Here is a 10,144-nt window from a genome sequence, read left to right on the forward strand (position 1 = left end):
TGCCCCTCCATTTTGGGGGGAAGGAAGGAAGGAAGGGGCCTGTGGGGGGCTCTGAGGAAGAAGAGGCAGGGACTCAGGGCCAGTGGGGAGGCTGGGATTTGAGGGCTGGGAGAGAGAGTTGGGAAAGAGACCCTCCCTTTGGGCCCTAGCTGGGGAGGGTCCTTCCGTCCTTGCCTCCCCCTTTGGGAAAGGAGACGCCCTCAGCCCCCTGGACTCACTCCTGCCACTCATTCCTAGAATGGCTGGGACTCAGAGGAGTTTCCTAGGCATTGTCACCTTCTGCCCTCCATGGCCATTGGCACTGACCTTTTCCCATTGCCTTCCCTCCCTCAGCCCTGTGGACCTCCTCCTCCTTCGCACTCACAGCAACCCTTGTCTACGGCTGAGGAGACGGCCTCTGACCTAGAGAATCTCCGGCCATAAAGGACTGCAGAAGAGCCCTTTCTGGGGCTGAAGAAGTCAGTGTCTTTGTACTGAAGGTAGGCTTTTATTCCTGGAGCTGAAAGATGACCTTTGTTTAAATGTTTCAGCCCAGGTTTGTGTGGAAGGGCAGCAGCTGAGAGAGTGAGTCCATGCTTTGCAGGCATCAAGCCCGAAATCAGTCTCTTGCAGCATTGTCTTCCCAGAAGGTGGAAGTGAGATTTCCAGACCCCAGACACACAATGCGCCAGTGAGTCCTTTGTTTGGGGACTGTGTGTGTATGTGGTGTTTTCTAGAGTTTTGTGAGGTATTTGTTTCACTTGGTTTATATAATGAATTTACTTACATCTTCACTTCCCAAAAATGAGCATAATCCAGGGAGTAATCTTCACGCATAAACCTGTACATTTATAGACTTTTCATGTATCAAGTGCAACACATTCAGCAGTGTGCATGCTTTTAAAATATACGCAAGGAGAAGTTAAGATGAATGTGATTTTGACAATAGGTCCATTCTGAAACAATGCACACAAACGTACATGCCTCAACTTCTATGTGGCTTTAGCAAGCAGAGGGAGGAGGTGCACACTTCTTACTCCTACTATGACTGACATAGATAAACACAGCAGTTAAGCTCAGAGAAATAGTCTCATTTGCAAAAATGAAATAATTATTTTCACCAGTGTCTAAATGGGGAGGGGGCCATCTGTCAGGGATGCTTTGACTGAGATTTCCTGCATGGCAAGGGGTTGGACTGGGTGGTCTTTGTAGTCTCCTCCAGCTCTACAATTCTATGATTCTACGTGGAGAGTGCCTATTTTCCACACTGTTACCAGTCCATCTTTGCTTGGGAATTTCTTGTTCTAGCCACATGCATTCCTAAAACCTAGCCTGTATCCTATCCTATTCTTAGTCCTGATCAGAAGAGAATCACTGAATCAGTTGGATTTACCTATAGATTGACTCACCAGTCACTTATGGTCACATGTGCAGAGGCACTCTCAGAATAATGACTTCTCTGCATGCAGAAGACTGCCATGGCAATTGGGTTCTTTCTTGCCATCAGCTCAATGCTCTGGTGCTCCTCGATCCTGGGAGGAGGGCTGGATCCCATGGAAGGGGGGCAACCACCGAAGAGAATGCTCCTTTCCTCATTTGCTTGACCGGGGGGCCTCCCTGGGGGATGGAGGGCAACTGGTTTGGCCAATGGGAAAATGAGAGGCCACCAGGCCAGAAAGCCTGACCCAACAGAACCCTCTATAATCCAGTGTTGCTCCAGGTGGAATAAGACTACAACTGGCCATACACTGACACAGGTCCTGCCATAGAGTTGTGGAAGCTATCGCGCATGGCCATTCCATGCCTGGTGAGAGTGCTGGGTGCGAGGTATTGGAGAAGCATCCAGCTGTGTTTATGTAGCCAGAAGCAAAATGAAGACATCTTCCTCTGAGGGCCACTGAGGAGGTCAGGAGGTTTCAACAAATGATGCACTCATTTCACATCTAGCTACGGGGACATAACCAGGGCCCTCTCAAATTCCCCATCCACTAATCCCCCAACACTCTAGGAAGGCATGGAGTATCTGTTGTGTAGGGGAGCTGCAGTGAATCTATGCTAGGTCTGGGGAGCTTTGTTTGGTGCAGAGGGAGGAAGCAAATGCCCACCTCTGCATTGGCCCAAAAGAGGCATATGTCATCTGTGTGTGTCACCAGCAGGATGCTGTTCTCTGTCTCTTTGAGTGCTGCAGGGTTTCTTACCAAGCCAATCCTAATCCTGGTCCCCTTTCTCAGGAACTTCATCTCGGCTTCCTTGTACACGGCTTTGGGGCCTCTCTTGCTGGAAGTGACCAAGTGCAGGGCCACCAGGACCCCCTGCCCTCCTGATGGCCAACACAGAGGCCAAGCAGAGGAAGTTGCGCTCCAGCAGAAAGAGGCTGCACTCTTTGGTGAGTCACTATCCTAATAGCTTCATCTGTGTCACTGCTGGGCCAATTTATGAAAGGGAAGAAAATAAAATACTGGCCGAATTTGGCAGAGACAGTCCTGGTTAATCCTCTGTGACCCCATTATTTCAAGGGCTTTTAAATAGTCTGGTTTCTCTCTCCTCCTTTTACTTTCCCCTTTCTTCTGCTCATTTCAATTTCTGCATAAGGAGTGCCAAGGAGTTTGCACTCCATCAATTCAAAAGTGGGGAGAGGAGAAGAAAGAAGGGGGCAGGGGCTTTCCTTTCTTAGGAGCCTGAGGGAAAAGCAAACTGCTGTGCCCTTTCCTGCTTGTGTGATCTTCCTCTTCCATCTTCACCATTTTCTGGTGTTGCTTGCCCACATGTGTTTTGTTTTTCCCATCTGTGAAATGTTGGGAGAATGTCTCTGGATATAAATTGGGGGTGGCCCTGTGGCCATCAAGTTCACAGGGCTCCCCAGAACTGCTTTTTAAAAATGACATTTGCCTCTGAAATTTGGCAACAAATGGCTAAATGTACTATAGGTGTTGCGATAGTCAGTATCCTAATCCATTATCAATATCCCAGCAATATATTGTTTATTATATTGTATATTATATTGAAAGAATTTGAGACAAACTGAATCTCAAAGGCAGTAGCTTTTTTCTTGTTAACAGAATTTAAAGTTCATTTCCTGGACTAAATTCTGAGGTTATCAAATAATTTTGGGATGCATCATGTGCTCCCCCCCACTTTTTTTTTTTTTTTTTTGTATTAGTCATTCTCTGAATGAAGGCTATTTTCTATTGCAGGTGACCTTTGCGGATGTGGCAGTACATTTCACTCAGGAAGAATGGAAACTGTTGACAAAGAAGCAGAAACATATGTACAATTATGTGATGATCGAGAATTATGAGAATGTGGCTTTTGTGGGTAAGGAAGCTGAATTCATTGCTCTTCCTATAAAGACTGAGGACCCTTTCATACTACATTATCATGGCACTATGATTCCACTTTAGAATCATAGATTCATAGAGCTGGAATAGACCACAAAGACCATCTGATTCAACCCCTTGCCATGCAGGAATACTCATTGAAAGCATCCCCGGCAGATGGCAACCCAACCTTTGTTTAAAGACCTTTAAAGCCTTTCAAAGAAGAAGTGCTTTAGAAATTAATAATAATAATAATAATAACAACAACAACAACAACCATAATGAGACACCACCATGCTCTGAGGGAGGATATTCCACTGTTGAATAGCTCTTACTGTCAGGAAGTTCTTCCTAATATTTTGGTGGAACCTTTTTTCCCTGTGCCTTGCTTCCATTGTTCCGTGTCCTTTGCTCTAGAGCAGCAGAAAGCAAGCTTGCTCCCTCCTCAGTATATCTTCAAATATTTGAACAGGGTTATCATATCCACTCTTTAACCTTTTCTTCTCCAGGCTAAACATTTCCAGCTCCCTAAACCACTCCTCATAAGGCTTGATGGTTACCAGACCCTTCACCATTTTCATTGCTCTCCTTTGGATACACTCCAGCTTCTTAACATTTATTTTGAATTGTGGTGACCAGAAGTGGACACAGTATTCCAAGTGGGCCCTGATGAAAGCAGAATAGAGTTGCACTATTACTTACCTTAAGAGTTGAAAAACTATAAGGGCCATCCAGTCCAACCCCCTGCCATAACACTATACTCGCATTGATGTAGACTAGGATCACATTGGTCTTTTTAGCTGCTGCATCACACTGTTGGCCCATGTTCAACTTGTGGTCTACTAAGAATCCTAGATCCCTTTCATGCGTAGTTTAATTGTGATAGCAACATCCTGTAGAATATTTGAATTTGTAGTTTAGTGAGGCACTATTGCTCTCCATTTTCTAGGGATTCTAAATATCATATCTTAAACTGGCAATTCTAGGATTTTGTGGGAAGGAACCATGGAGAAAAATGTTTTTTTGGCTCCAAATGCTCCTCAGCCCATCCCTGACCAAGTTTGCTGCCTTTCTTGGTGCCTCCTACAGCGTTTTGAGACTCTGGAGAGGCTTCTTGTGTAAAATGGCTCCCTTGACCCTGGAATGGCTCAGAGAACAGGGGCAAAGGGGATGCTGTCGGATATTGAGGGGCAAAATATTATTTATCATCCCCCATGGAATACCATGTGGGGGTGCCCTTGAGATCCCCTGGGTGGCAATGTGACCACACACCCATCAACAACAGTAGTCCATCCCTGTCTTAGAGATGTTTTAAGGCTGCTCTCTGGCACTTGACCCTCACCAAAATTGGAGTCCAGGTCCCAATCCCCCTTGCTCTGCCTTTCCCAATTAGTTATTTGTATATTGATTATCCTTCCTTTCTCAACAAATGGGCCTCAAAGTGTCCCTTTTATGCATCACACACACTCTGTGGGTGTATTTCCGTCTGTGATAGAGAGAAGGAGGGAATGTGAAAAACAGAAAGGCAGGGAACAGATGGTGAAGGTGAGATGCTGAAGCAGTGCAGATGGGCAAGAGGGAAGGTTGGAGAGCGGAGGGAGAAAGGGAAGGGGATCAGGCCTCTGGGATCCAGGAGGGGAAGGCAGGACGAAAGTCAGGATCGCCTAGCTCTGTGCGGAGAGGAAGGGACCTCTGGGAAGGGCCAGGAGAGGGGCCTTGGGGATTGGGAGGCAGCCACCACTTAAAGATTTTAAGGACTGGATTGAGTGAACTGGTGAGAACAAGGCTCAGGCCCTTGTTTTCAGACATATTAAGGGACTCCATTTAGCAGTTATCAACAATGTCTATGAAGAGAGGAAAGGCGACACAAAAATTCCCTTTTCTCTAATGTTTTTGTCCAACCTGAGTTTGCTTAGCTCCATGGTTGATTCCAGAGGCCCTTTGTTACCCAAAATGCTGGAGTTTGGTAAGGACACCCGCAAGTGTGATGCTTTTAGGGAAGTTTGGTACGTAGCTGTAAAGAGAGGTATAGTTTGGTTGGGACAAGAGTGACCTCGGGATTCAGCCCAACTATACCAGGCCCAGAAGCACACAGAACTCCAAAGGCATTTGAAATAGGTTTTATCTTTTATTTAGGGGAAAAGCAACACACACACATGTAAGGGTTCACACACATGCACAAGAACTAGATAACATGTGGGAGTGGTCAAGAGATGTAAGACTTTCATAATGGTAATACTTTACATAGGCGGATCTGGATTCAAATTGCTGAGGGTTTCATATGGGAAGAGAAGTCAGGAGCTCCTGCGACAAGTGGGGTTGCCGAGTGCATTGAGGTGCTTAGCCATGTAAACCGACAGACTGTGTGTCTGTGATTGGACTGGCATCAAAGAACAGCCATCCAGGGCAGATATTTATACTGTAATTGTTGCTTGGGAGCAGAAACTGAGTGTCCAAAAAGGTTTAAATCGCTTTAGAATGTTTCCTGGGTGGAAGAATGGTCTGAAACCAAATTGAATGCAATGGGTGCTTGATGGAAATATCTCAGACAAAAGCGATTAGCACACTGGCTCTCAGATCCATCTTGTCTCAACAATAACATAACAGAGTCGGAAGCAAATATCCAGATATAGATATTGGCAATGCACTGACCACTTTTCACACTGAAAAATAAGTCACAAACACAGTTGATTTCATCAAAATCCTTGGAGATTCTCTCTCTTGAGTTGCAAAATATTACAAATATTTGCAAGCTCTCCTCCTCGACTTCCATCAACTTCACCATCTCTTGTACACACAACACCAATCCAATACACACCAATCCGCATGTGAGCTGTATACTGTATTGGTTGTGAGTCATCTCCTGGTGTCAAACAGCATGAAGGGACCTCTGCAGTTAGCTTGCATCATGCCTTGGGCTCTGACTCAGGACTCTATGGCAGTCTCACAGGATATGATGCTACCTGGCAATCAAAGTATTTTTGCACATGGTTAATGGAATATTTTTTTCAAAAGTCCTTTGTATGAATATCTCCGTCCAGTGATTCCCTTAAGGTAGACCCCATTCTTTGCTAGCTCCTATGAGTAAGGATGCAACCGTTAAATGGATTTAGGGGCATAAGCAGCAGGGTCATGCTTGGGTTACTCACAGCAACTTTATTAATTTAATCTATAATAAGGAGGGGTTAATCATGGGGTAACACCCTCCTCTCTTTACTCTGATTTCCATTCTCATCTGTCATTGTTCTTCTTTACAGAAAAACATTTGAGTCATGAGAGAGTCCACACAGGAAAGAAGTCACATAAATGCCAGCACTGTGGGAAACATTTTGCTTACAAGTCAGTCCTTGTCATGCATCAGAGAGTCCACACAGGAGAGAAGCCATACAAATGCCAGCATTGTGGGAAATGTTTTGCCTACAAGTCAGTCCTTGTCATGCATCGGAGAATCCAAACAGGACAGAAGCCATACAAATGCCAGCATTGTGAGAAATGTTTTTCTTTGAAGTCAAACCTAGTGAAACACCAGAGAGTCCACACAGGAGAGAAGCCATACAAATGCCAGCATTGTTGGAAATGTTTTTCTCGGAAGTCAAACCTAGAGACACATCAGAGAGTCCACACAGGAGAGAAGCTACACAAATCCCAGTAGTGAACTAATTATTTTTGTCAATAAGAAATACAAAAAATATCTTTTCCATCCAATGGTGCTAAGAAAAGGCTCTTGTGATTTTGTTTGTAAGGTTTGTCTGTCCATATGTCTGTTTATCTTTTAAAGTAGTATTTTGTTAGATTTAGATTTTAATTGCTGTTAGTATAGATAATTGCTTTAGTTTATAAATTTGGCTGGGGTGTGTGGGTCGTGGTATAGGTTAGGTAGGTGGGGGCTGGGATTTGCTACAGCTGGATAGAATACTTAAGGGAATGATAGCTTTTGCAAAGTGTAGGATGTTGACTGAAGAAAGTTGGAGGACGGTATTAACAGAAAGGGATAGTTTGTGGGAATGGGAAAGGGGGCCTTGTTACCTGTGGGGCATAAATTGAGGGAACTGGAGGTGGGGCTAGGTTTGGAAAAGGGTGATGTTTTTAGTTTTGGGGTTTTAATGTATTGTTTGTATTGAAGTGGGCATTTCTGATTTAAACACTGAATTTCTATGTGTTCTGAATAAAGTTCTTTGCTGTTTCAACACACTGGACTCTTTGATGCACAGAAGCTTTGAACTTGCCCAAACTCACCCTTTCTTCTCTTCTCAGTCCTGAGCTCCATTCCCAGCCATAAGAGCAGCAGGGGCAAACAACACACAAATATACATTATACGCAGAGAGAGCTATATTTCAAAACTAGACCATTCCTTTCTTGCCTTTCCCTCCTGAGTCCAGCTCTGCACCTTGGGCTGCATTGCAGTTTCCTCAAAGGAAGAAAGGAGCGAAGGAAGGGGAGGCTGCTGAACCCCCAGCGCATACCTTCCTTTCTCGCAAAGGCCGCCAGCAGAATAAGAAGCAGCATCTAGGCCCTGGCAATCCCTGCGCATGCTGAGGAAGGGACTGTGAGGCTATATGCGCACGCGCAGTCTCAGCTCCTGAAGCCATTGCTGGCCTCACAGGAGGGAGGGAAGGGGGAGAGCCCTCATTCATTCACAGGAATGGCTGGAGGGTCTTCTGGGGGGCCCTTTGGGGGTTATAAGAAGGAAGGAAGCCCTTCTTCTCCCCCCAAAGAAAGGCAAGGGACCTGCCAGGCCTCCTCTCCCTCTTTCCTTCCCTGCCCCCTCCTCAGGGGATTCCTTGGGGCCCACGTACTTGTGGGGTTATTATGAGAAGAGAAGGCAGGGGGGACCCTTGGAGAGAGAAATGGCCATGGAGGGGAAGGGGCTCCAAAGGAAAAAGGGGCTTTGAGGAGCCCCTTCCCTCCTGGAAAGTGGGGCAGAGGAGAGACCATCCCTTCTGATGCCTCATTTGGGGAAGGGTTTTGTGCCAAATAGAAAGCATAACAGAGGATAGGGTTCAGTAGCATTGGAAACAACATTTTCCGGGTGAGGGGAGTTTTCTCTGGAGTCCTGGGGGGGGGGGGGGAGAGAAGAGCCAAACTTTAGGTCAAAGCCAAGAGGAGGGAGACAGGGGAACCTCAAAGCTCTGGCAATCCCCTGGAAACCTGGGAACTAGGTTTAGAGGTCCTCCCTTCATTCCAAATGCCACTGCCCTGGTCTTGAAGGGAGGGAAGAACCAGAAGTACCTGCTTGACTTGATCCTCTTCCCCAGTGCCATTCCCTTCTCTTTTATGTTGTGTCTTTTTAGATTGTTAGATGAGGGGCAGGGAATTGTCTAATTTACTATCTGTAAGCTGCCCTGGAATCCTTTGTGGCTGAAGAGAAAAGAATAAATACTTTAAATAAATAAGTATAGAAGCAACAATTCCCAAATTACTGTGTTATAGCATTAGCAATATAGAATGTACACTTCTGTACCACTTGTCAGTGCACTTAGCACTCCCTAATGGTTTACAATCTGTAAGCCAATTGCCCCCAACAAGCTGGCTACTCCTTTTACTGACCTATGAAAGGATGGAAGGCTGAGTGGACCTTGGAGCCTTGCGTGGGATCGAACTCACAACCGTGGCTGCAGCACTGACCTTTACCACTGCACCACCAGAGCTCCAGGTTCTCCACCATCTTCTAGTCTAGACAATTCACCATCTCCCTTCCTTTCTTCTCTGCGTGGCTAATGTAGTATTTCATTGTTGTATGACCTTTAAGCAAAATAACCAGAGTGCAATATTGCTGCAAACTTCATTTAATTCCAAAATATAACACATTTGGAATATTCTGAATAAACTGAATAAGGAAATCAGATTACATTGTACTTTCTTCTTCGTGGTCTCTGCGAATCATACAAATGGGTTTCACTGCGCCTGCGCAGTGCTGTTCGGAACCTAGTGGAATCACTGGGCAGAGTTTACTCTGCAACATATTGAAACTTTTTGGCGGTAACTCCGCCCACCCGTTATAAGGCCCCTGCCTTCCCGCTCTTTTCCCCAGTTCCTTTTTTCCGCCGCGCTAGCTGCTTCAGAGGAACCTTCGCTTGCTTTTGCTTGCTTGGAATCACTTTCGTTTTTGACCTCGGACTGTATCTTGACCATTCTTTGTCTCCCGCCCCTGGTAACTTCGCTGTTGACCTCGTTTTCGGATCTCCCATCGACTTGGCGACTTTGAAATGCCTGCGGCTTTCAAGAAGTGCGACATTTGCAAGGGCAAGATGCCCGTTCAGGACCCGCACTCCACCTGCCTGCTTTGCCTTGGTCCAAGCCACGACCCCAAGGCCTGCGCACTCTGCAGATCCCTCTCTTCCCGGGCCCGGAAAAACCGTGAGTCCCGGCTTACTTCGGCGATTGCCCTGGGGAAATTGCAAGAAAGGGGTCCGCGGTCTTCTTCTGTCCCGCCTCTGCCGCCCCCCGCTTCATCTTCTCGGGCAAGTGTCTCCAGCGTGGGATCGGGGAGAGCCGCCGTCCCCAGCGTGGTGTGTGTCCCGGCCGGGACTCCTTCCACCACCTCCGATGTGGCCCGTGGCTCCAAACCGCCCAGTGCCACCGACAAACCCTCCAAGCGCCCCCATAAGCCATCGGGGACTGAGGGTACCGAACGGGCCTCCAAGCCAAAGGAGGGATCGGAGGGCCCCCGTTCCAAGGAGGCTCCCAAACCGGAGGTCCATCTCGCCTCGCCTTCGTCCTCCAAGGCATCCAAGGGACCACGGCATGCGATGCCTAGCGAGCATACCGAACCGGTTCAAGGAGCAAGGTCCCCGAGGCCTTCATCATCGACACCGACTGCTGTCCTCCTGGACCTCCTGGACAACCC

General features: G+C 46.8%; 1 protein-coding gene across 1 annotated transcript; it reads left to right on the forward strand.

Annotated features, from left to right (window-relative positions):
• Nucleotides 1-2,124: 2,124 nt before the first annotated feature.
• LOC149276485 (uncharacterized) lies at nucleotides 2,125-7,526 on the forward strand. Its single transcript, XM_089503593.1, has 3 exons — nucleotides 2,125-2,365; nucleotides 3,174-3,294; nucleotides 6,554-7,526. Exons 1-3 carry the CDS (start codon nucleotides 2,303-2,305, stop codon nucleotides 6,946-6,948), a joined length of 579 nt encoding a protein of 192 aa, XP_089359719.1. The 5' UTR covers nucleotides 2,125-2,302; the 3' UTR covers nucleotides 6,949-7,526.
• Nucleotides 7,527-10,144: the final 2,618 nt, after the last annotated feature.

The sequence above is a fragment of the Sceloporus occidentalis genome, unplaced genomic scaffold (genome assembly GCF_023333645.1).
Source record: "Sceloporus occidentalis isolate IW3139 unplaced genomic scaffold, rSceOcc1.0.p SCAF_237, whole genome shotgun sequence".
NCBI classification, from domain to species: domain Eukaryota; kingdom Metazoa; phylum Chordata; class Lepidosauria; order Squamata; family Phrynosomatidae; genus Sceloporus; species Sceloporus occidentalis.